Source organism: Castor canadensis, chromosome 14, assembly GCF_047511655.1.
Source record: "Castor canadensis chromosome 14, mCasCan1.hap1v2, whole genome shotgun sequence".
NCBI lineage: Eukaryota > Metazoa > Chordata > Mammalia > Rodentia > Castoridae > Castor > Castor canadensis.
Genome location: NC_133399.1, coordinates 96,907,467 through 96,934,587, shown reverse-complemented (window position 1 = coordinate 96,934,587; position 27,121 = coordinate 96,907,467). Strand labels below are relative to the sequence as shown.

Below are 27,121 nucleotides of genomic sequence, written 5' to 3'. Positions count from 1 at the left end.
CTCAGCTTTAGTCTCAGGATGGACTTTGAGGTTTTGGAAAATTCTCAAATTAGTTCACTTCATTTCCATTTATTTCCTAATTCTGCTTTACTTTATCAACCTGTCAACCTAACTTACTCTTTAAAGGTATATTATCTGAGGGTATGGCTGATTTATAGGTCCCTTGTATCAGCAAACCAAGATGGATCTTTCAATAAATCAGAACATTAAACACCTGTTCAGAGATACAAATGCTTGGCTCAGGCTCAGCTGAAAGAATTCCCACTACATTTTACATATGGGGAACATTTTCACCTTGACCTTGCTGGAAAAAACCTTGGAACCTTAACAGCAAATCTGAAAAATATGGAGAGGTAAAGATTTCCAGAAGTAAAAGCCTACTTAAAAGGTTACGGTCTGTATGAATGCCTTGTATATAACACAACCTCAAAAATATTTGTTAAATAAATTGCATTGATTATGTTTCTACAGAATGAGCTAGGGTATTCATACAAGAGAAAGCTTTAAGAACACTATTTTATAAACTGTATACATCTTCACCCTAACTTATACTACTTTATAAAGTATTTCTGGGTAGAAACCAAGTGAACAATTTAGGTGAACCTTTGTCAAGTCAATGAAGTTTGAGGAATATACTAGGAAATTATGGAAAACAACTGAAATATTATTTTGTTAGGGTAGTAGCTTTTGAATTTCTTTTCATAAATAGATTAGATTTTGTAGGCTGCTTTATACAAACCAAAATAAAAAGTACTCTACTTTAAAGAGAATTCTGTTGACTTCAAGTGGAAGTAAGTCTCTCTTTCATTTTGACACACTGCTTTTGAGAAGGTTTTCTTATAAAATGAATAATATACTGTTGCTAGCTGAGTATAATGATCCCTCACTATAGAATAGTTAGAAGAAAGGCCAAATTTGGCTAATTCTTTTATCTTGAGGATACTACTTGTGAGCCAGGTGTTTTAAAAAGCAGCAAGAAAGAACTAATAATTAATATCTAAAGCAGCTATTTGAAAAAAAGAGAAAAAAATAGTAATGGATAAACGTATGCTGCTTTGTCCATACCCAAGATATTTTGACAATCTCCTAAATGTTATTTTATTTATTTATTTATTTTTCATTCTATAAAGTAAATCAGTGTTCTTTTTTTTAATTGTTTTATTATTCATATGTGCATACAAGGTTTGGGTCATTTCTTCCCCCTGTCCCCACCCCCTCCCTTACCCCCTACTCCACCTCCTCCCTCTCTCCCCCACCCCCTCTATACCCAGCAGAAACTATTTTGCCCTTATTTCTAATTTTGTTGTAGAGAGAGTATAAGCAATAATAGGAAGGAACAAGGGTTTTTGCTGGTTGAGATAAGGATAGCTATACAGGGAGTTGACTCACATTAATTTCCTGTGAGTGTGTGTTACCTTCTAGGTTAATTCTTTTTGATCTAACCTTTTCTCTAGTTCCTGGTCCCCTTTTCCTATTGGCCTCAGTTGCTTTTAAGGTATCTGCTTTAGCTCCTCTGCGTTAAGGGCAACAAATACTAGCTAATTTTTTAGGTGTCTTACCTATCTTAAATCTCCTAAATGTTATTTTAAACCTGTAGCTTTGTACCAACTTTCTCCTATCTCTTATATCAATTTTTAACATATCCAAGCTACACCAATCGTACTAAACTAAAAGAAAAAAGAGTTACAGGCTGGCGGTTTTATATTGACTAAAACAAACTAGAAATATAAACTAGCATAAAACAAATGTTAGAACAACTAGAAAATCAAATCATTGCTGTCAAATAATATGTGGTATAAAATTCAGAGATTAAAAGCTAAGGAGATCACTATTGTTCACTAACAATCCAACATTTATTATTTCTATAGTCTTCAGAATTTTCACATTTATAATAGTAAGACCACATTTACTCAATTCTGAATGCCAAGGATGCCCATGTTATCTTTTATATATATTCACTAGAAAAGTCTTAGGGCTCTTAGGATTTTGCTGGGTTCTAAATCCATTTCTCTGCTTCCAAGCCAAATATGTATGATTAGACTAAAGAGAACTGATTCAGGACTGACTCCATAGTTATACTCTTGCTATGATCTATTAAAGTGAAAGGATACAAAGGGAAATCAGCAAAGAGGACAGGCACATGGGCTGAAGGTCAGAGAAACCAGGAGCAAGCTTCCAAAAGTCCATCCAAGCAGAGTTACATAGGATGAACTTAATTCCTACAGGATTGTGTTATAACAACACTTGTGAAGAATTGTCTGCCAGAGAAATTCACTGGAGACTCATTACCCAAAGCTTTGCCTAGGATTGGGTTCTGTTGGCATTCATTTGCCTAACATCTACCAATATTCCAGACTCCCCCAAAGAAGGCACGTGTTTAGGATAAGCCATTTGGTTTGCCACTCCGGTACAATGAACCAGTGAACCATTCTTATCAGGTAGCATGGTACTCCACTCCAGAAATCCAAGTTCTGAGATGCCAGCAAAGGCCAAACTTACCATGTCTTACAAAGTATGAGAATCTGAGACTTGTTATGTCAGCTGTTTTTGCATGTGATGTTATGAAGTTTCACTTTGTGTGTGTGTGTGTTGTGTATGTACATATATCTTATTAATATATATTATATATATACATATGTGTGTATACATAACATATATCTCATCTCAACAGTGTGAGTTTACTGAAGATGGAGTAGAGAGTTTTTTTCATTGCTCATATATTCTAGAATAGAACCAGATTTCTGAAAGGAGACACTCAACAAGAGTTGATAATGAGAAGGGCTGCTCAAGGGCTGGAGGTGTGGTTCAAGATGAAGAGTGCCTGCCTAGCAAGTATGAAGTCTCAACTTATGTATTAGCCCTCTCTACTGCCCCCCAAGAAAAAGTCTGGGCATATTCAATAGATGGGCTGCTCATTTGGTAGGGGCCTGCAAGAAATAAGAAATAGACAGGAGAACAGACCTAAGAACATGGAGGAAGTTATGCCATCCCATCCTGGATGGAGTTCTCAGGATTTTTTGAAAATTTCCTGTGTCAATGGACAGAGCATGGCACAAACCAGATGAAAGATAAGGAAGATATTCATTATAACACTGACCTAAGAGAATTCATTACTATTGGATATAAATATATTTTTGAGGAAACAAGAATAGGCAGTATTTTTCAGTAAAATAACATCACATCATATCACCAACATCTTCTATAATCCTATCTGCTGTGTAATTTATTCTGATTTAACTGAAAAAAATTGCATATTTTACAAGCCATGTCTTAAATTCACTTTCTTAAAGAGAGATTTACTAGGCACTTAATGCCATCACTGAGATGTAAATATTAAGAGCCCCATAATTAGAATAGCTAATCTTACAGAGGACCATACAATGTCCTAAGCACCACTCTAAGGGTACACACTGTTTTTTATTCCACTTTTACAGGTAAGGTTATGAAGGAAATTAAATAGCCTTTCTAAGCAGGTACCTTGATAACTATGTTCTTAGTTACTCCATTATACTGATTTTTCACATCCTTGAAAAATCTCACCTTACTTTTGACATAGAATTATTTTGACAATATTAAATAAAAATTTCTTTGTTCCATTTTTAATGTTTTCTCCTTTGACATTCTAAATATTAAATAACTAAAATATTTCTAGATTTTGCCATTTCATAAGTGGGAGCCTAATGATCTTAATGAAGTTTATCACTTAGTAATGGATAAAAAGTAGTGAGGATCCAGCAATGTACTTAGGGTTTCTGGCTATCATTCTGAACATGAATTAAAAAAATGTCATGCCTAAATAAATAAAATAAACTTATGTGCACTGAAAGCTGTTCATTCCTATCAAGGTTTGATAGTTCAGTTTTTGTTATGATATAATTAAAGTGTCTATATAAGAAAAGTTTTTCATTCCTCCCTGAACAGAATGCATTTTTATATTTAATTGTCTCCTCTAGGCAGGAGAAAATTAATACATATCAGAATCTGAAGACAAATTTGTAGAAGGGAAAGTACACTTGTGTTTTTTAAAGAATAAGTTTAAAAAATTAAACATTGTAAAGAAAGTGTATGATGTCAAACTCAAACAGCAGTTTAGAAAGAAGATACAGTTTCACTCCTAGATCATGAATATTTGGTATGACAGAAGAGTTGTCAGTACTGTTTACACGTTTCTAAGTTGTTACTTATTCAACCTTCATCTTCAGGTTCTGAAATATGGCACTGTTCTGCAACTGTGGGCCAGGCTCTTTGCTATGAAACTAGAATGACAGACATTTATTTGAAAGGCATTGTGTAATTTACAACTATGAAAGAAATCCTCCTGGTAACACAAGATGTTATCACTTGTGTTATCACCCATGTGTCACAGAGGAAGTAACTGTGTCTTAGGGAGTTTAAGTGAATAGTCAGGGTCACATAAGTAGGAACTTGAACTCATATCCTCACTCTCCAGAGCTTGTTTACAACCAGGAAGCCACATTGCCTCTCAATTATCTCTGAAGGGCCCAAGATTTGAAAGTAATTAAGAAACATTCAGGACAATATTTAGTCACCTTTCCATTACTATAGCAAATACCAGCAATAATCAACCTAAAAAGAGAAAAACCTATTTTAGTTCACAGTTTTGGAAGTTCTAGTCCATGACTGGGAGAGCCCACTGCTTTTAGGCCTCTGGGGTGGGTGTGTGCGTGTGCGTGTGTGTGCGTGTGCATGTGTGTGTGCGTGTGTGTGCACATGTGTGCGTGTGTGTGTGCGCACGTGTGCGAGCTGTGTGTGTGTGTATGTGAGTGTGCATGTGTGTCTGCACGCATGTGTGCATGTGCGTGTGTGTGCATGTGCACATGCATGTGTGTGCATGTGCGTGTATGTGCATGTGTGCATACGCGTGTGCATGTGCATGAGTGTGTGTGCATGTGTGTGCGTGTGTATGTGTGTGCGTGTGCGTGTGTGAGCATGTGTGTGAGCTGTGTGTGTGCGTGTGTTGGTGGGGGCTCTCACTCTCACAGTGAGAGTGGGTAGTGAGGCAAAAACCACACTTATCTCAATGACTAGAGAGCAAAGAAGAGCAAGGAGCGGGAGGAGAAGGAAAGGTACCACAATTCCCCAAAGGCATGCCCCAAATGACCTTACAGCCTCTCAAGAGCACCTCTCTGGGAACCAAGCTTCCAACACATGGACCTTTGGGGGATGTTTACTATTCAAACTGCAGTTAAGTGTCAAGTATTGCCGCATAACTCTCTATGGGTGTCTTGTACCCCTGCGTGTCTTACAAGCAAACATATTGACTGCATTTGTTCTGAACTGTCTTTTAAAGGATGATTGTATTGATATTGGCAATGCAAGGTAAAAATACAGTCTCCCTATGGAGAATGGCAGGCATGCTTGCTGTCTATCAAAAACTAATATTAAAACCTTAATAGGTTTCCTAAACTCCAGGTTCTGCTCTTGTAATCCTCCCAGAGTGTATTCACATACTACCTGGCAATTTTGCATTGTTCTGTAAGATCTGGACCCAGAATCTAGCATAAGGAAATGCCAATCTTCTGCCTACTCCTATTTTTCAGTGAATAATTATAATAATAAAAAAAAACAGAATGAAACAAAAGCCTCTCTAATTTGAAAGTTGATCTAGTTTTTGCAATGCCTATAGTTCATTAGCACTTTGGAGATCCTCTACAAGGAAAATAAAACAAAATTACTAGTAACATAAAACTACTAATACAGAATCAAGGTCAAGGGTGTGGAAGTGTCCTGGCAAGGAAAGAATATACAAGTTCCATTCATGGTATAGTCATCCTGGTTCTAATCATGTTTTTGAAAATAATAACTTTCCGGTTTGTCAAAAGGCCCTAAATGACTTTCACTTCACAAGCACTGTATCTATACATCACACAGTGCCTCGTTTTAGAGCACAGTTCTTCAATTTTATTTTCCAGGCAAAATAAAAATTTAGAAGTTCTCCTTCAGCCCACAATCTTCTCAATACTCTGGTGTCTGGCTTAGATTTGTAGTCACTCAGGGACTACCAGGAATGGGGGAAGGTGGACAAAGGAGAATAATGGAAGGGTGAATTCGGCTATGATGCATTGTAAGGGCTTTTGTAAATGTCACAAGGTACCCCCAGCACAATAATAAAAAATTAAACATAAATCCAGTGATCCTATAGCCTAAATATGATGAACCTAATAGCCTTATTAAATTGCTTTCTAAAACCCACCCTAGTGAGAAAAAAAGTTAAATTAGAGCAGAGCTGAGCCAGAATCCTGACAAATTAAGTTCATGGGAATAGTGCCATGATTGCTGGTATAGATTTAACTTCAGCGTGGGGATGATTCTATGCTGTTTAAAGTGAGAGAAAATGAAAATACGTTTTGCATTACAACTCTGAGAGTAGCAAATTGTTTCCTGCACACAAATCTGAAGAAGGGAAAAAACAGCTGAACTTATTTTGTTATGCAAATTCATATGTTTTTACAGGGTAAAAACTTGAAATGGTTAAAGTCATTTACAAGTTGCATTTGAGTATTGCCCACAGATAACAACTTCAGGTCAAAAATTACAAATATTTATTGAACACATGAAATGTAGAAGTCAATACACAAGAACATGAATGTATTTCACTTACCTTTGAAATGTTACTTGATCGACTTGCAGACCGCCCTGGGGATTTGTCATTCTGAAAAATAAAATAGGAACCATTGATTAAAAGAAAGTATAGCAATAGTGTTTATCACTGAGAGGAGACAGCTCAGTACAGGGCAACTTTGTGAATGTTCTCGTTGGACTGATGGAGATACAAATTGCTTCTACAGAATGACTTTTTCTCTTATCAAATTGTATTTTTCTAATATATAGCTATGCATGTTTGAAAATATTTCAGTTAACATCTGAGTATTCATCAACCTAGGAGTTTTTATTTCCAGGAAATAATTATTTCTCCAGAAAAAATTGTGCAGTTTCTTTGAAAATAACATTAGTCAGTGAAAGCAGAGTCTATGGTTTCCCCTTTTGCAATCAGGAAACTAAGGAAGTTCTCATTCTCAATGCCAGGAAATGTTCCATGTGTACATGCATGGCAGATACACCTAACACACGCTTCTCTAAAATACATTGTATTGGTCTTTTCTGTTATTTTACTCATTTTTCAAACAAAACATATGACTTTAAAATTTTAAATAATTTCTAAGTTATTTTTTAAATTAATACTCAAAAATGTTTTAAAAATGTATACCCTGTTTTTGCCTCTTAAAGAATTCCCAGTTAAAGCCAGGCACCAGTGGTTCACACCCATAATCCTAGATACTTGGGAGGATCTCAGTTCTATGTCAGCCTAGGCAAATACTTTGTGAAACCCCATTTCCAAAATAATAACCAGAGAAAAATGAACAGGGGGTATGGCTCAAGTGGTAGAGCACCTGCTTTGCAAATGCAAAGTCCTGAGTTCAAGCCCCAGTTCAAAAAAAAAAAAAGTTCAGTTTAGAAGAAAATAAACAGGAAAAACACTTTTAAATAGATTTTTTTAGTCATGAAATTTTTTTCATATGTACATGCCCTATTCTGTTTTTAATTTTGATGAATTCTTATTGTTGCTAGGGGTTCATTGTGGCATTACAAAAATTCTTACAATTAATCAAATATATTGTACTTGAATTCACCCCCTCCACCATTCTCCTTTATCCTCACTCCCCTCTTCCTGGAACGGTTTCAACAGGTCTAATTGTTCCATTTACTACACGTGTACACAGTATTTGACCACATTTACCCTCCTATACCCTTTCCTCACATCTTCTCCCCTCCCTCTGGTAACAATCCCTTCCCCCAGGCAAAATCTTCTCTACCCTCTTGATCTCTTTGTTAAATAAATGACATTTTTGTTCAAAATAGCTAGATAGGGAATTTCCTTGTATCTTTTCCATGTGTTTATGTATTATAGCCTGAATTGGGTCAACCCCTTTACTTTTCTTCTTTCTATCTTGGTTCCTTGCTTATGGTGATTTCAACAAGCTTAAAAATTATTCATTCTTATATAGGAAGTACATTACCTATGTTATACTTTTTAACTTCTTTTTTTAACCTTCCCTCTTTCCTATGTGAACTCCCCTTGCCATGACATGTTTTTCATAATATTGTTTTCATTTGTATCAGGTCTATATTCCACATATGAGAGAAAAGATGTGACCTTTGACTTTCTGAGCCTGGCAAACTTCACTTAAGAAAATGGATGTTCCATCCATTTTCCTGAAAATGACAAAATTTCATCTTCTTTATGGCTGAATAAAATTCCATTGTGTATAAATACCACATTTTCTTAATCTATTCATCAGTAGTGGGGAATCTTGGCTGTTTCCATAGCTTAGCTATTGTGAAAAATGCTACGATAAATATGAATGTGCAGGTGCCTTTATTGTAATCTGACTTACATTCCTTCAGGTATATCTCTAGGAGTGGAATTGCTGGATCATATGGCAGATCTATGTTTAGTTTTTTGAGGAGCCTCCATATTGTTTTCCATAGTGGTTTTACTAATTTACATTCCCACCAGCAGTGTATGAAGGATCCTTTTTCCCACATCCTCACCAACATTTGCTGTTGTTTGTGTTCTTGATGGCAGCCATTCTAACATGAGTGAGGCAGAATCTTAGTATGGTTTGGATTTGCATTTCCTTTATGGCCAGGGATAGTGAGCATTCCATCATGTGTTTTTTAGCCATTTGGATTTCTTCCTTTAAAAAAGTTCTATTCAGTTAATTTGCCCAATTCTTTATTGGATCATTGACTTTTTGGGAGTTTAGTTTTTTGAGTTCCCTGTATATTCTGGTTATTAATCTCTTATCAGATGTATAGCTGGCAAAGATTTTCTACCATTCTAAGAACAGCTTCTTCAATTTGGTGTTAGTCATGCAATTTTAAAATAGAAGGAGAACTTAAGGGGCTGAGCCTTCTCAATCAAAAACCAGAGACGTTATGTTCCTGGCAATAACAGAGTTAGTGCCTAAGTCCAGTGTCAGAGTCAGGGTCAGGTCTGAGGGCACTGATCGTCCAGCCTGTTTGCACTTCCTACTCTGCCAATTATCAGTTAGTGAATAACTGACTGGAAAATCAGAGTTTATGAACCTTGTGCACTTACAAGTAGAAAAAGGCCACAGGACACTTCTCCTGAAGAGAAAATATTGTTGGAATATCAGTCCTGAATATCAAATGTTTGTGAAAGTATTGAATCAATACTGTCATTGAAATATTTTACCAGTGCAAGGATTCTTTCTCTTTCTCCTTCTCCCCCTCCTCCTCCACCTTTTTCTTCTTCTTTTGTAACTGCTAGACTCAGCCTCAAAATTAACCTGTACTGTATCTTGATGGAGGTCATTTTTGGTAACTAAGTTGTTATAACAACCTCTGTGTCTGAAATTGTCCCATGTTGACTACTTGAGCCAGTTTCAGAAACACAGTGATGACAGGGATATGGCAGATGTGCTATTGTGGAAAAATAGTAGCTACATTTGCTGCAAATTGTCACTGTCATGCACAGGCTTGCAGATATTCCAGCTGAATAGTGCTTTTTCCTTTTCATGACATATCCATCTCCTGCATCCATGCTGTCACTGTGGAGCATGTTATTACTCACCGAGATGAGTCACACGAGGCGATTAGTTACACCTCATAATGGCTCTGTGATCCAACTGGAGATGCATACAAGTGATATCCACAGACATTTTTCCCTGATAATCTTCCTCTGGTGATGGAGAGAGGCACTTTTCTACTGATATCTCAACTCCTCTTCTAGACACTAGCTAATAAAATCAATCTATCATTCCCTCTCAGTGAAACTTAGGATTTTGACATGTAATTGTGTGGAATAGGGGTAAAATAATAGGCTTTGAGGGTAACCTTGTCATAGTGGTTGTTTTGTTGTGTTTTCTAAATTTACATGGTATTCAAGAATGTGATTAAGGAACTAGAATTGAAAGTACTGTAACAAGAACCAAGAAGAGAAATAGGAAATCTAATTTGGCATTAGATTACTTAATTTTTCAAACTAAATGGACTTGGTGCTGTTTGGAGATAAAATAGGGAGGGTCAGATTTCCTTCCCAATTGTGAATGAGTTCAGTATAAGATTATCATAAGCAGGCAATAGCTCCATTTTTTACCAGCATCCTCAAATCTAATGAGAGGAAGCATCTGCTCAATATTTTAGTTCTTCCAAAGGTCTCTTAATATGAAATTCACTGGTTCTATTTTCTCCTAAGACAAGATCAAGCATTGAAAGAAACAAGTGAACTTAGGCAAAGGTTAACATTGTTTTCATGGCTAAGTTCTCTGTTCTGCTTCAGATCATGGAAAAGGCAAGTGCATCAGATGTGTTGACACATGGGAGCACTGGTGTGTTCTGTTGCTATGCCCACAGTGGCACAAAGCAAGAGACTGCCATGCATTTAGAATTGTGGAGATGTACTAGCTCAGCACAAGTGAACTGACATCCCTGAACATGAATTTTATCACTATAAAATGGAGACAATAATATCTTGGGGACTGTATAAGGATCAAGTGAGTTAACAATGAAAGTATCTTAGAAATTGTAAGGATATAATATTTCCATTATTACTCACAGGCAAAGGAAACTGCAGAATTTCCCCAAAGATCACGGTGATCAATGAAGTTACTGCATTGAGTATTTAATTTTTATTTATTTATTAATAGAAAGGAGTCTTTATTATTATCATTATTATCAAAATGTCATACTGGTTATACATTTTGACATTTCCAAAATTGCTTACAATATATCTTAGTTAAATTCACCCTCCTCTGTCATTCTCCTTTATCCCACCCTCCACTGCATTGATAGTTATCATGTAAACATCTCAGTTTCTCTTTCTGCCTCTATTATGGATTAGACTCTAGCCTATAATATTTAAGAATGGAAAAAATCAAAATGTTCTCTATTCAAGGGTATTAAGAAAATTGGTCTTTCTTGCTTTTGAAGTAAAGCATCAGAAGTGCTTTCTGTCTTGGAAAACTTCCAAAGCAGTCTGTCCAATTTGCTACTAATTAATTTGGTAGCTTGTTCCATTACTATTGCAATGACATTCTTCTTTGTAGATTAGTCAATACAGTTGTCATACCTCATTATGATCAGCTTAAATACGTTACCTTAGATTAAATACAGCTGTCTCAGAATCTAACAAATCTTACTGTTACCCAAATTATAGTGACCTTGTAGGTCAATAAAAGTTGGAACCAAAAGAGCTCCTGTCAAGTCTGCATGAAAAGTGTGGATTGGATCTTAGCATGTAGAGAAACTCAGAGTTTCATCAGTGTATTTTAACATTTTTAAGAAGAATCTAATTTTTGGTTTTATATAAATGTATCTCATGTTGCTGGTTTTGTGTTGTGATTCTTATTATTAAATTATTTATCAAATTTAATCTTATGAGCAAGGAAAAATTATTACCAAATGAGGAAATCATTACCAAGTTTTGTTTTATTATATTTTTAATGTTATTCTGTAAGGGAAGTGACATAGTACCTTTAAAATGGAATGGTTTACATTAAGGAATATGCAGCATGATTGGTCATGCACGTATCTACATATGAATTCTCTGAATGTATACTGTAGTATTTGATTGGAGGAGCACAGTAAGAAAACACAATGGAAGCTTTTTATGTAAATTTAGAGGAAGAGCAAAATACTCCAGCATGAAAAAATACAGTGTAAGACATCCTCACAGAAATTACTGATACAATACTATTCTGTAGTGTTCCCTCCAAGACTAGCACAAATCAAGAATATCTGAAAGGAAGAAAATGAGGTAGTTTGAGGCTTATCTGAAGAATTTTAAGTAGACAGTGGTACTATTTTTGTAGATTAATTAAAACTTGGAATTGAAGAAATATATTTTAAAAATGTGACATAATTAAAAATAAGCAAAAGCAGAGAAACTGAACAATGCATGAAAACTTTGATTAATTGATATACAAAAATCTTATATTCCTCAAATAAAAACATGAAAAGTCTCTAAAACACTAAAAATATTTGTCCTAAAAAATTCTTTAATAATTTTTAAGTAGTCTTTACATGGTTCTTTTTAATTTTGAGTCAATAAAATAGAAATACAATTTTGAAAAAAAAGAATCAAAATTGTAGCCAGAAAAAATTATAACTGTAAACACCTTCATTATTAAAAAAAAAACAAAGTAATATAACAATAATACATATAAAAGATAAAATGAATTCAATGAATTTAAAGGAGAAGAAATATAGAGAAATATTTCCTTAAGGCAAGTACTTTCAAGATAATTTCAAAGTACATGAACTTCCCATAAGAATTATTAAGAGAAAGCGAACAAGATATGTAAGCTAATAAATGAAAAAGGAGACATAACCATGGAGCAGAAGTGATTAGGAAAACTATAAAAAGTCTACTACTTACAGCACCATTATAACAAATTTGAAAATCTAGAATAAATAAGTGCTGTCTGAACAAAGAAAAACTTCCCAGAATTTGTTCAAGCAGAAGAAGAAAACTTGAAAAGGCAGTTGAGCAAGGAAACCTGCAAAATTAAAGTCTATGTGCCCCTTAAAAAAAAGATAAGGGCATAATGATATCACAACTGAGCTATTCTTATGTTTTACAGTTTCAATTTTATTTGCACTATTCTTGCCAGAGAAACATAAATTTCTTTAATTTATATTATGAATTTTGTGTAAACAAAGCTTCAAATGTATAAGATAATACCTATAAAGGCATAAATAAAATAAAAGAGTTCTTTGTTTCAGGAAAACAAATGCAAAGATATCTCTAACAAATCTTGGCATATATCTAAAGAGTATCATAGGTATTTGACACAGCAGCATATTTCCCATGGAATAAAGAGAATTTATTCCAAATATTTACTTATCATGATATTTATCAATATAATTGCTTAAATTAATATATTGAAAGAGACAAATATTATGGTTATATCTCTAAGTGCTGAAAAGATGTTTAACAAACCTTGTCAATGATATTATAATGTAAGTTCTAAGTAAAACAAGAATAAAAGGAATTAAAGGAATAAAAACAATATTCTGAAAACGAATACCAAATATTTTATGTGGAAAAATACTGGAGCTCTGTACATTAAAGTCATTCTTTTTTGTTTTGTTTTGCTTTTGCTGTTTGGGGCATCACTGGCATCTTTTTTGTTTTGTTTTGCTTTTGCTGTTTGGGGCAATCCTTCAGCTTGCTGGGCAAATGTTCTACCATTGAGGCCCTCCCCAGCCTTAAGATAGTTTTATTAGGGTTGCTTGCTCTTGCTTTCATTTTTCAACTTACAGAGTCTAACCAACATAATAAGAAAATGGCATATTTGTAGGAGAAGTATTAAAAAAGAAGCAAAAACCCAATTTTCTCTTATTGGTGATACAGCATTATAGAAACCCCAAGTGTCTCTAGTTAAGGAAAACTATAGTTACTGAGATCCTGTATGGGGGCTCCATGCAGAATAATTAAATTATATCATAGAGAATACCTTTATGTTTCATAAAACCCATTCTTGCCTTCTTTTGTATTAACAGGAAAGTTAACAGGACATGTATCTTCCCAGTGACATGTATCCTTAGTACTCCTTCTGTCACAAGTTGCCTAAGAACAAATTCCCTCCAAGGAGATGTAAACAGAGCTAACAGTTGTCAGTTTCCCTCTTGTTGCATAAGTCTCCCTAAAATTTCTTCCATGCTCTTTTTTGTTTTCTTTGCTCTGGGATGATAACTATCACAGTGAACCAGGAAGTCAAGTGTCAAAGATGGCGGAGCTGAATTCTCCTGATCCTTAAAAGGTTAAGTGACTAGGCATCATCATGTGCCACCTTGGAACATACCCGAGCCCATCACTGGGGAGAAATAAGCTCGTGCTCTGTTGAGTCATTACGTTTTTGATTTATTATAATAATTTTATTTGTCTTAATGGAAATACCATGGAATACTCAATGCTTTCGCTTAGTATTAACTACCTGAGAATGTAATAATAGAATTAAAAAGTATAAAACATTTAGGAATCAATTTAACAAGGAAAGCATAGAATTTTATTCAAAAAGATAAACTATAAAAATTTACTGAGGAATATATAGCATGATTTGAACAAACAAAAGCACCATTCTTTGAGGGGAGGGTAATTGAATAAAATATAAATCCTATAAAATTATCATATCAATAGTACATATTCCAATTATGTCTTCAGTGGAATTTATTTCCTTTTTTTTTTCTGGAGAAGAGAGAAGATAGATAAAATGATCTTAAAGAACATTGCTTGTGGCTCAGTGATAGAGTGCCTGCCTATCAAGAGCAAAGTCCTAAGTTCAAATTCCCTCACTGTCAAAAAAGAAAAAAAAGATTGAAAGAAAGAGGAGGGTTTCTTATGCTAAGTATTCAATATATTAAAAGTCACTGTGATTAAGTTTATATGGTATTGACATAGCAATTAACTAAAAGATCACTGTGATCAAAAATAGGAACTACAAGTATACATATAGGAATTTCATATACAACCATCAGTTTTGTAAGAGTGGATAGTTGACTTAATAACTGACGCTTGACACCTGCTATTCATTTAGAAGAAAATGCATTCCCTACCAGATACCATGCCTGATGGAATGAAGTCTTAGTATTAAAATAAAAACGTTTGAAATATATTTGAATTATAAGATCAGTTTAGCATGAGCGAGATCTATATAAGAAAGACAGGAATCAGAAGCTGTGTGCCATTGGTGTACTTAATTATATTCTGTCTGGAAAAATACAAAAAAAAAATAAAGAGAATACAATTGAGTTAGAAGACAATATAAACAGATATTGATTCAGTTCAATTTATTTAATATACTATAAGGTTTTTTTATTCACAAAAAGTCAACAAAAAGAAACCCAATAGGAAAAAATTAGTCAAAACATAGGAACTAAAATTTACAAAAATAAAGATTCCAGGTTGTCAATAAACATGGAAACATAGTTAAAAGTCACAAGCAGTCAGTAAAATGTAAAAGAAACAAGACAGTGCTTACTATTTACCATGCTGGAAAATTTAAGAGTAATTACCCCTGCTACTGGGGTAGACAGGAAGAAAATATATTTTCAAAATTGCTAGTAGAAGTGTGATTTTTCTGTAACATAATTTGAAAAAAATCTGTCAATATGTAAAACTAAAACCAACGTTTTGTGCATAATCTCATTTGAAGACCTATGTTAGAGAAATAGAAACAATAGGACATAAATACATGTGAGCAAAGTCATTCAATACCACTCTGTTCTAAACTGAAAAAGAAAATCCTGTGTCTCTGGTTAAGCTAGTGTCTCAAAGTCAAGCCTTCCTTTCTCAATTCTGCTCCAGGGGGAGACTCCATAAAGCACACTGTTTTGTCACCTGACCTTCCACTCAGCTCTGCTAAGCGGCATGGCAGGGAAGCTGGATGACCAGGAAAGGAACTGGGCACCTGCTCCATCCTTTTTCTTCCTGTTGGCTTCTGCTCATCAGGAGCATCCCAGAGATGCTTCTTCACCATGCAGGTAGTTACACTTCCCTTCTGCAGCAGCAGCTGAGTGCAGAGTGTCGTTTCTCCTGCCCCCAGAAGCTGGCTCCTTGCTCTTTGTAGACACCAACCTCTATGGCTAGTTCTGTCCTGAAGAGTCTGAGTTTCAGTTCCATGGGACTTTTCTAGGAATTTATGTTTCTTTCCTTTGTAGACCTGGATCAAAGGTCTACAAAGTCTAGTTAACGATCTTTTACAACCAGGAAGGAAATGTTTACATGAAATTATTTGTGTTAAAATAAAAGTTGCTTCTCTCTTCTCACTAAGAGTAAACAATAGTCATCAATAAAAAAACAATTGAGGGATTTATTATAGAGCCACACCTTGGAATATTAGGTAATTAGGAAGAATGAATTGGATAGACTTATTTAAGGTCACCCAAAGAAAAATACACCAACAGTCTCCTTTTTTGTGAATGTTTTCTTTTTGCAAAATGCAAAATATAAATACCAATTTCTTATTAATTGAATTTTTTCCCTATGAACACTTAGTACTTTATGGAGTGTAGGTTCTTTACTTTTTCAGAGAATCCCAGAATTTCAATAGTAATTAAAGATATATTAGCTTTAATTTCAAGTTTTATTCTTACAGGTGTGCTAGACATCTTCTATTCAGCCCTGTGATCCACGTCTGCTCTTTCCCACAATACTCTGTGCCCATAGCAGGTCCACCTGGATGGATTTTATTACAGGCTCCTTGGTCCTGACTTCCAGTTTCATTCAACTACTACAGAACCCCAGTCAGAGATTATAAGAATGTAGATAGATTAATTACCCATCCTTGAGGTTTCACTATAAGGTAGCTGGGTCCTTCAGTAAGTGGTCTCAGCATTTGTCAAGTAACCTTCTGCCCAAAAATCCCTCTGTCTCTGGGTCCTGGAAAATTTTTCCTCTTGCTTGTTCAAGATTGTGCCTGTCACCCACCCACTGCTGTTCTGCCAAGGGGGTCTGTGCTGTGTTCCGTTTCTGCTTACAACCATTGTTAGTCCACCATTGATTTTCCCCATATTATCTAATTTGGAAATGACATGTTTCTTTCTAGTTCTTAATGGGTGAAAGTCAACAAAGTCTTTAGTGTTTTTTGTATGACATTACTATTATTGTTAATTTTTTTGCTGTTTTCTATCAGCTAAAAATCTTATAAAGATAAGGTTGTGTTTTGTCAACCACAGTCTGCAACTCCTAGGAAATCTATCAAGTAGCTTTCAAGCCATTTTTGGCAGAAGAGTTATGTTGTTTTCTTCTACAGGTTTAATTTAAGATCAGGGTCATGTTTATAAGAAAGTCCACATATTAGACACAAATAATTTAAATTCGGCTGCATGATGAGATGTTTTCATTAGTGTTTTTTCATCTTCCCTGCTATTAAAAGCACCTCAATGACCACATATTTCTTAAGATTGTCAGGAAAAAGTCAAGCTATGCGTTTACTAAATTCTGGGATAGGATTAAAGGATTTAAAATCTTATTAATGGCCATTCTTGTGCACACACAAGCACACACCACTTGATTGCACATGTTCACAATGGCTTTGAGAGCTGGTATTGCCCACATCTCAGCCTTTGCCTTCACTGTCATTAAATTATGGCCCATTTTAAAAAATCTTTGTTATATGGTAATATTGGCCCAAAAGGAAGTCTGGAGTCACAAATCTTTTTGTTTTTGAAGTTCTGGGAGTGGAGCCCATGGCCTCACACATGCAAGACCAACACCCTACCACTGAGCCACACCTCTAGCTGAAGAGACAAATATTAAGACACTATTTCATGGAGTCATTCTTTGCATGAATGCAAAACTCATACCAGCATCAAAACTCAAATGGGTTTTTTCTAAGTTATTAACACTAGGGTTTCCAGTGTAGCTTTGACATATCCTCTCATATATTTTTTTCTCTTCACTGCTGCTCAGTATTTCCTTCGTAAGCTGCTTTTAATAACAAACAAAATTTAACCCATATTTTAGACTACAGCTTTAGAATTCTTATGCATTATTATTAAATTACTGGAGAATTGAAAGAGGGCAGGAAAATAAATGACCTCAGAAATATCAAATATATATTTTTCATACATCCAATCTCCTAGATCTAGGAGAAGAATAGAAATGGCACTAGGAAGTTATTATTTAGTACAATTTTATAACTTATAAATAGCGTATTTTCTGGAATTGGTGAGGTTTAAGTCCAAAGTACTACACTTGTAGTGCAATCGTCATGGGTAACTTCTGTTTGTGCTTCTGTAGAATGCTGATAATAATAATACAGTCCTCTTAACTTTGTTGTGAGAACTAAATAAGAAAGCATAACATGTTTTATGTTCAACACAATGGACTGTACAAGCAGTAGTATAACTTATATTTTATGTGAACTTTAAATCTTAATTACATATAGTCTATATGTTATTATAGTAAATGCATAATCTGTTAGAAACAGAAGATGTGTGTGTGTTTTTAAATTAAAAATAGTTTAACAAATATGTCATGAATCTCGAAGTATAATATATGCCTGTAGAGAAAAACCACAGTGAAACTGCTTTGTACAATTAATTTATGCTAACAAGAATTAGATCATGTATCATTTCTTCATAAAACTAAAACGACACATTTAAATCTCTTCTATGGATAGTGGGAGAGATATGAGACTCTGATTCTAACAAGGTCATTGTGGAGTAGGGTTTCTGCCTCATCTTACCTGGATGATCCTCAATACTAGTAGCCTCAGAAAACCTCAGTCATATCTGTAGAAGTCTTAGCAAGTTGTGTGTGTGCATTACTTTTCTCAACGCTGAGTACATGACATAAGCAACTTAAAGGGAGGAAGTGTTTATTTTGGCTGATAGTTTAGTCCATGGTCGCTTGGCTCCATGTTTCTGGGCCTGTATTGAAGCAGTACATCATGGTGGTGAGAGTGAATGACAGAGGCTGCTCACTTCATGGTAGACAGGGACAGACAAGAAGAGGCCAGGACAAGATGTAGCCCCAAGGCCCCACCTCCCCCAGTGACCTACTTCCACCAGGTAGGCCCACCCCTTAAAGTTTCCAGAATCTTCCACCATAGCACCATCTGCTGGAGACCTAGGCCTCACCATAAAGCCTGGGAGAGGCAATTCAAATTCAAATTGTTGGTAATATGTAACGGATAACTGTGAAGAGATATGTGAATCATTTAAAGAGATGGGAAGAAATGATGTTATGGACTCCCAAACGAGACATCAAACAGTAAATATGTAATGGTCATTAGTACTAACAAGTAAGCACGAGAATAAATTTATAGCAGATACCTTAATCAAATTCCAGGTCAGTCACAAGCTGTGTGTGTGAGAAAGACATTGGGCCAGTGACTTTACTTTTCAATGTCTCATATTATTCTTTCATTGCATTTTTGAAAGATTAGAAATATTATAAGTACAGAGTTCAGTAAGATTTCTGGCATATGACTCAATAAAGAGAGTCAGTTATAAGAATTGGCCCCAAAATACAGGTTTTACTCACTCAACTTCCATGAGTTCCTCAACTCTCTGCTACCACAGATAGAAAACATCCTTACTTACATGATGTAAGTAAAAACACTGTTCTTGCTATGTGAACTCAATTATTATAGAAATACTTTCTAAGTATTTTACTGCCCATAAACTTCCTGTACATAAAAATTCTGGAGACTTCCTGTCCATAAATAAATGAAAGTGATGTAAGAGTAACTTTACCATGGGTAAAGTGTTCCTCAATTAAAGGACCTGTATTTAAGTTAAATATTTATCCTTTAAAATTCAACATAATGGTCTTGAATATATTGCAGGTGTTTTATAAATAAAATTAGATGTTTAAGAATTCTATATTATTTTATTAGCATAATCATGCTTGAGAAAAATAGAAAGCAAGTATATGGTGATAGTTTATATGCTTTCATTCATGAATAATAAAATGTCTCATATTTTATAGCATTTATAGTTTTAAAAAGCCAAACCTGTTTGCAAATGTATTTAATATGAAGTCACAAATACAAATCAGCATTGGGTTGATCTTGGTCATACTAATATGATTATTTGATTTCATATACAATTATAAGTTCTACTGCACCTTTGTTAGTCAATGCTCCCCTGGCAAAGATATTATCATTTACATATTGGAATTTCTTTCAGTTTAAAATTGTTCCCATGATTTCAATGACCCAGATGCAGAAATCTGAATGAAATGAACTTTAAAATCACTGAGATTCAAGATGTACACATATGTGAACAAAAGAATAAGAATGTATGACTATTTACTAAAAATGTTCAAATTTCTTATAATAGAAACAAAATAATAAAGTAAAGGCTACCATCTGTTGAAAATCCTCTACTTCAGTATCAACAGTTCAAAAAGCATTAAGACTTTCAACCATGAGTAGATTTGAAGAGAATTAAAGAATTTTCCACCAACACTTCATGGGAGGAACAAAAATCAATACTTCCTAGTTTTCCAGTTGTAATTAGACAGTCCAGGCAATACTTTAGTTTCTAAAATTTTTAACAAATGTAAAAAATATAAAGTACAGAACTTCCATCACCATATACAAGAAGATGGATGTGTGCTGTCATCAGAATATTGGTGTTTCAAAATGATGCAATGTTAATAAATTGTTTAACACAAGAAAGATTTACATGTTTATGTAGCTAGTTTTCTGCAAGTCTTTATGGAAGAACTAAATTTAATTTTTATCATGACTCTTTCCTTGGAAGCAGGCTCTAGGAGACCTCTCAAATTTGGTAAATGTGACTTAACTTAAATAAAAGAACAATAACAAAAAAAAGATCATGGGGATGGAGATGGTGATTTACACCCGAATTCCCAGCTATGTAGGAGGCAGAAATAGAGGAGCATGTTTCAAGGTAAGACTGGATAAAATGTTAGATCCTATCTCAAGGTATTTATACACAATGGAATTTTACTCAACCAAAAGAATGAAATTTTGTCATTTGCAGGTAAGTGGATGGAGTTGAAGAACATCATCTTAAGTGAAGTTAGCCAGGCTCAAAAGGCCAAAAAGCCACATGTTTTCTCTCACATATGGAATATAATATATTTATTATATTTATTAATTTATATATTATGATATATATTACAATATATAATATATAATACAAATGCAGCAATATTATGAAACATTGGTCACATTAAGGGGAAGGCATGCACCAGAGGGGTAGGGTAAAAGAAGGAAACTAAGAACTTGAATATGGGTGGTATACTCTCTATACATACTGGTTGATACCACCATGAGAAAGGGACTAAGGTAAAATGAGGAAAATTAGAGGAGATAAACCAACTGAGGTTATAATACATATATACATGGAAATATCACAAGAAAACTCCCTGTGTAGCTACCTTTATCTCAAATAAACAAAACTGTCATGTTTTTTCTTTTCTTTTTTTTCTTATGAAATCAGAGAACAAGAGGGTGGAAGAGGGGGAGGGTGGGTTGGTACCAGTGGGAGGAGGGAGGTGGTTGGGGAAAGGGGGTAGGAGGATGAATATGTTGCAAGAAATGTGTACACATATATGTAAATGCAAAAGATACCTGTTGAAACTATTCCAGGACTCAGGGAAAGGAGGGATAAAGGAGAACAGTTGAGGAGTGGGGGTGAATTGAAGTATGATATATTTGATACATTGTAAGAATCTTTGTAAATGCCACAATGTACCCCCACCCAGCACAACAATAAAGGAAAAAAATAAACAGGCCAAGCATGGTGGTGCATGTCTTTAATCCAGCTACTTGGGAAGATGAGGTATGAGGACCTCGGTTCAAGGCTGACTGAACAAAAGTACAAGATCCTATGATCCCATCTGAAAAATGATAAAAAAAATGATAAAATATAAATAAAAAATATAAAATAAAAAATGATAAAAAAAAGAATAAATGACTGGGAACATGGGTCAAGTGGTAGTGCACTTGCTAGCAAGTGTTAGGCCCTGAGTTCAATTCCCAAACCACCAAAAACAAAAAAAACCCAAGCATCTGATATGTACAATTATTTGCCTCTGGTCATTACTTTTTATTTGTTTTAGAATACAAGATGTACAGAGTTTAGTAGCAGGTGAGAATCATTTTACAGCCTTCTGGATAATAATATTGACTATCCTAAGACTGCAATCCCAGAAAGAATGAAATTATAGTCAAATTAGAATTAGGTAACCTGAAAGCTATGTAAATCCTCTATTATTAATATAAATGCAAACAGAACCTTAACTTATAAAACCGTGTAGGGAAAGAGTCATGTGATGGATTGTTTCTATGCTCCTTTTGCATAGAAGTGCAAAGGACATGTTGATCCATGTCTTCTTGAAGTGGTGTTGACTGACTTCTGCTAATGTGGCTCCCTGATCATGTCTGGTGCTTGGTGGACCTGTGGGAAAGTCACCTATGAGCATCTGACAGAATTGGGACAGCCATGTCCCAAAGAGAATTGCCCAACAATCAAAGAGTGCACAGGATGGCTAAGGAAGAGTTGACTGTTGAATAACAGCCCTAGGTCCACAAGCTATTACAGATTTAGAAAGATTTTATCCATAGTCATTTCCAATGCACAGTAGCTTCATAAGAATAAAGCTGTTAAGTATTAATATATGTTTATTTATAATATCCCTGTATTTCAGGTATTTGAAAAAGAATGATAAAAATAGTGGCATAGAAATACAGATGAGAAAGTAAATTAGAATTTCAGTAGTAATAAGTAATGTGCTTTCCACTCAATAAATATGTAAAGATTAAAACTAAATCCTCTAATTTGCATAGCTTATGCCTGTAAGACAATATTTTTTTACTATTTCCAGAAATTCATTTTTGTTTTGTTTTATTTTTTATTTTATTGTTGTGCTTGGTAGGGGGTACATTATGGTATTTACAAAGGTTCTTACAGTATATCAAAAATGTCATATTTTAATTCAACCCTCCACTGTTCTTTATCGCCCCTTCCCCCATTTGAGAATGTTTCAACAGGTATTGTTTTTCTATTTACATTCATGTGTACACAGTATTTGTATCATTTTCACCTTCCTACACCCTTTCCCTACCTCCTCCCTTCTCCCACTGATATCACCCCCCCCCCCCCACCGCAGGACTTGTTCTGCCTTCCTTCCTGTTCCCGGGATTTTGCAAAAGAAAGAACACTTTGCTTATTTAAAATAGCTACATAGGGAGTTACCTTGTGGCACATCCATGCATATGTATGTGTTATAGACCCAATTGGTTCATTTCCTCTATTTTTCTTCTTTCTACTTCAGTCCCTTTCTTACGGTTGTTTTAATAAGTTTAAAATTTTTATGTTCATTTTTGAATAGACAGTCCATCAATCCCATCACTGATTTCTTTCAATGTTTTCAGTTTTGCCTTTTCTAGAATATTACATAGTTGGAATCAGAGCATGCAGTTTTTGTCAGATATAAACATCCTTATGCATGGTTTTGCTAGTACATTTTGAACTCATTTAGCTGCATACCAAGGAGCATGATTGCTGGGTCAGATGCCAAAACTATGTTTAGTTTTGTAAGAAACCATCAAATTGTCTTCTAAATTCACTCTCCCATCTTCATTACCACCAACAATGAATGTGTGGGATCAAATGTGGTTTTCACATCCTCCATGTTTGTACCCATATCATCCTACAAATTATTATAATCACATAAAGAATCTAGTCTTGTCACAAATTGGAAAGCCAAGAAGAAATGGATACATTTCTGGACACATGTACCCCACCCAATTTGAACCCATAAGACATAGACAACAGGAATAGACTAATAATAAATGAGACAAGACAGAACCAGTAATTAAAAGGCTTCCAAGAAATCCCAGGTCTTGATGACTTCACTGCTAAATTCTGTTAAATAATTAAAGAACTAACACCAATTATTTTCTAGTTTTTAATTTTCCAAAAATTGAAGGAGACTTTTCCCCCAAACTTATTTATGAGATCAGTAGTACCCTGATAATAAGATCAAAGGAAACAACAACAGATGAAGGGGGAGAGGAGAAGGAGGAGAAGAAAAAAGAAGAAGAAAGAAGAAAGGAAGAAGAAGAAGAAGAGGAGGAGGAGGAGGAGGAGGAGGAGGAGGAGGAGGAGGAAGGAGAAGAAGAAGAAGGAAAAGAAATAAAAGAGAAAAAAAAGAAAAAAGAGAGAAAGAAAGAACAAGGAAGGAAAAAGGAAGAACAAGGAAGGAAAAAGGAAGAAGAAAGAAAGAAAAGTACAGACCATATTCTTATGAACATTGATCCAACAGTCCCTAACAAAAGAACAAAGACTAGGAAAATGAATCCAACAGTACATAAACAGATTAATCACCATGATCAAGTCTGATTCATACCAAGGATGTAAGCTAAAAGCTTCTTCTCTAAGGTCTGGAATAACACATCGATATGTCTTTTCAAGTGTTTTCACCACGTTTCACTCAACATCATGCGAGAAATCCTAGTCAGGGCAATCAGACAAGAGAAAGAAATAAAGCCCATTCATATTGGAACTGAGGATTTCAAATTGTCATTGTTCTTAGATGCCATGATTTTATATATAGAAAACCCCTAAGTCTGTTAGAACTAAAACAATTTCAGCAAAGTTGCATGAGGCAAAATCAACATACAAAAAGCAGTAGCATTTCTGTACTCCAATAGTGAATAATCTGAAAAAGAAATCAAGAAAGCAATCCCATTTACAGTAGCCACAAAAAAAATCTCAGTATAAATTTAATCAGAGAGATGACCAATCTCTGCAATGAAAACTATAAAACAGTCATGAAAGAAATTTACAATGCCCCAAATGGAAAGATATCCTGTATTTATGGTATAGAAGAATCAATATTGTTTAAATGTCCATACTACCCAAAGCAATTTATAGATTCAGTGCAATCCCTATCAAAATACACAAAGCATCCTTCATGAAACTGGAAAAAAAATCCTATAATTTCTATGGGATCACAAAACCCCCATACAGCTAAAGAAATCTTAAGAAAAAAGAAAGCAAGAGGCATTATACTATTTGACTTTAAAATATACTACAAGACCAATGGAACAGAATATATAGCCTAGAAATAAATGTATACTTCTATAGCCAACTGGAATGGAACAGAATATATAGCCTAGAAATAACTGTATACTTCTATAGCCAACTGGTTTTCCAAAAATGTGGTAAGAACATGCATTGTGGAAAGACAGGATAGTCTCTTCAATAAATAATGCTGGGAAGAACTGAAGACGGACACGAAGAAGAATGAAACTAGATCCCCATCTCACCATATATAAAATCAACTCAAAAATAAAGGCTTAAATGTAAGACCCAAGACCATGAAGCTACTAGAAGAAAACATAAAGAAAATACTTCAGGATGTTGTAATGGGAAAGGATTTTTTTGGATTTGACCCCAAGGACTGGAAACAAAAGAAAAGTAATATAAATCAATGGGAATGAATCAAATGAAATTTGTACACAGTAAAGAAAACAGTCAAGAGACAGAAGAGACAACTTATACAGAATATGAGAAAAATCTGCAAATTATACATCTGAAAAAGGCTGAATATCTAGACTATATAAATAATAAGCAATTTTTAAAAAATCCATTAAAATGGGCACTAGATCTAATAGATATTTCTTAAAGAAGATATACAAATGGCCTACAAAGTAAAGCTCAACATCATTCATTTCAGGGAAATGAAGATCAAAACCACAATGAAATATTTCACTTCACTAGAAAAGCTGTTACTTAAAAAATAAAAGATAAAGTGCTGGCTAGGATATGGAGAAAAGGGAACTCTTGAACATGTTGCTAAGACTGTAAACTCACCCAACCATTACAAAAAACTATGGAGCTTCCTCAAAAAATTAAAACTAGAACCACCATATGATCTAGCAATCACTACTGGGTGTATATCCAAAGTACACAAAATAAGTATGTCAAGGAGACATCTGTATTCCTATGTTTAATGCAGTGTTACTTACAATATCTAAGAAGTATAAACAGCCTGTGCCCATCAACTGGTAAGTGGAAAACCACAATGTGGTACATATTCACCCTGGAATACTATTCGTCCTGTCATTTGTGACAGCATAGCTAGATCTAAAGAATATTAGATTAAGCAAAATAAGGCAGACAAAGAAAGACAAATATTATATAATATCACTGTTAAGTATAATACAAAAATGTTGATCAGATAGTTGAGAATAGAATAGAGAGAAGGAACAGGGAAGGATTAGAAAACACTGGACAGTGAATACCACAGCTAGGCAGGAGCAAGACATTTGAGATAGATATATACAACCTGATTTGAATACTACACATATGTAGTACACATATGGAAACACCACATGGTACCCCATAAACACATACAAGTGTTTATGAGTCAGTAAATAGGAAGTTAACAAATAGATTTAAAATGTGCAAATATTTGAACAGATTCTACCCCAAAGAAGACATACAGATGGCAAATATTCACATGTTGTAACACATGTAAAGATTTCTGCAGCATTAGTCAATTGGAGAAGCACATTTTGAAACCACAGTGAAACATCACTATCCACCCATTGAGAAGGCAAAAATTAAAACAAACCTAGTAACAAACAAGACCTGACAATTACCAGGGTTGACGGTTTTGGAGAAATAGGAATCCTCACATACCGTTGGTTGGTATGCATAAAAGTACTACCACTTTGGAAAATGGTTTGGCAATTTCTTTAAAAGTTAAGAAGTTATCACAGATCTTGGTTATTTTGCCCTTAGATATTTAACCCAGAGAAATTTGAGTGTGATGTCAGACAGGCTTGTGTAAAAATTTTCACAACAAAAGAATTGGAAACAGCCTAACTGCCTTCAACAGATGAAAGGATAAACAAACTGGAATATCTGCACAATGGAGTCCTTACTCAACAGTAAGGAAATTGAATTTCAGATGCATATGGTAACAACATTAATTCTCAAAATAACCATGCCAAGTAAAGAAGCTAGACCAGAAAAGAGTATGCACTTTTTTGTAGTATAATTCCAGAATGGAACATTGGAATTCTGGAACATGGATGTTACCGTACAGTGACACTAGCCAGTGTACAGTTGCCTGGAGAAGAGAGCAGGAAGTGGAACAGAATGGAATAATGATTCAGGGATACGAGGAAATCTTTCGGGGAAAAACTTGCACATTATGCTTGTTTCAGTGATAGTTTCACAGATATATAGACATCAAATCTTAACATATTGTACACTTTAAATATCTGCGATGATAGTACACCAATTATACCTCAATAAAGCTATAAAATAAAAGGGATTATTTCACTTTTTTGCTCAAAGACCTTCCTGTTAGTTTTGGAATAAAATTTGAAGTTCCTTCTGTGACTTAAGTGATTCTCCATGACCTCACCCCCGGCTACTGTTTCATCCTGTGTTTATAGTCACTCTCTTCATGGTTAGTTCTTACCTCATCACCCTCTGTCACTGAACTGTCAGTCATGCTCCTTATCAGGAGCCCTTTCTATTCTCTCAACTGCATGAACTTCTCCTCCAAATAGTCACAATCACACTCCCTCATTTCTAATCAAGTGCTGCCACCTTAAAGACTATTTCC

The 27,121-nt window shown here is 34.7% G+C and overlaps 1 protein-coding gene across 20 annotated transcripts in view; it reads right to left on the bottom strand.

The window, feature by feature from the left end:
• Marchf1 (membrane associated ring-CH-type finger 1) overlaps nt 1-27,121 on the bottom strand; it is an 814,712-nt gene that overhangs the window by 152,382 nt on the left and 635,209 nt on the right. For all 20 annotated transcript variants that reach the window (XM_074055052.1, XM_074055062.1, XM_074055057.1 and 17 more), the window contains one exon: nt 6,623-6,673. In XM_074055052.1, the coding sequence (XP_073911153.1) occupies nt 6,623-6,673 (51 nt within the window). The remainder of the gene's footprint in view (nt 1-6,622; nt 6,674-27,121) is intronic.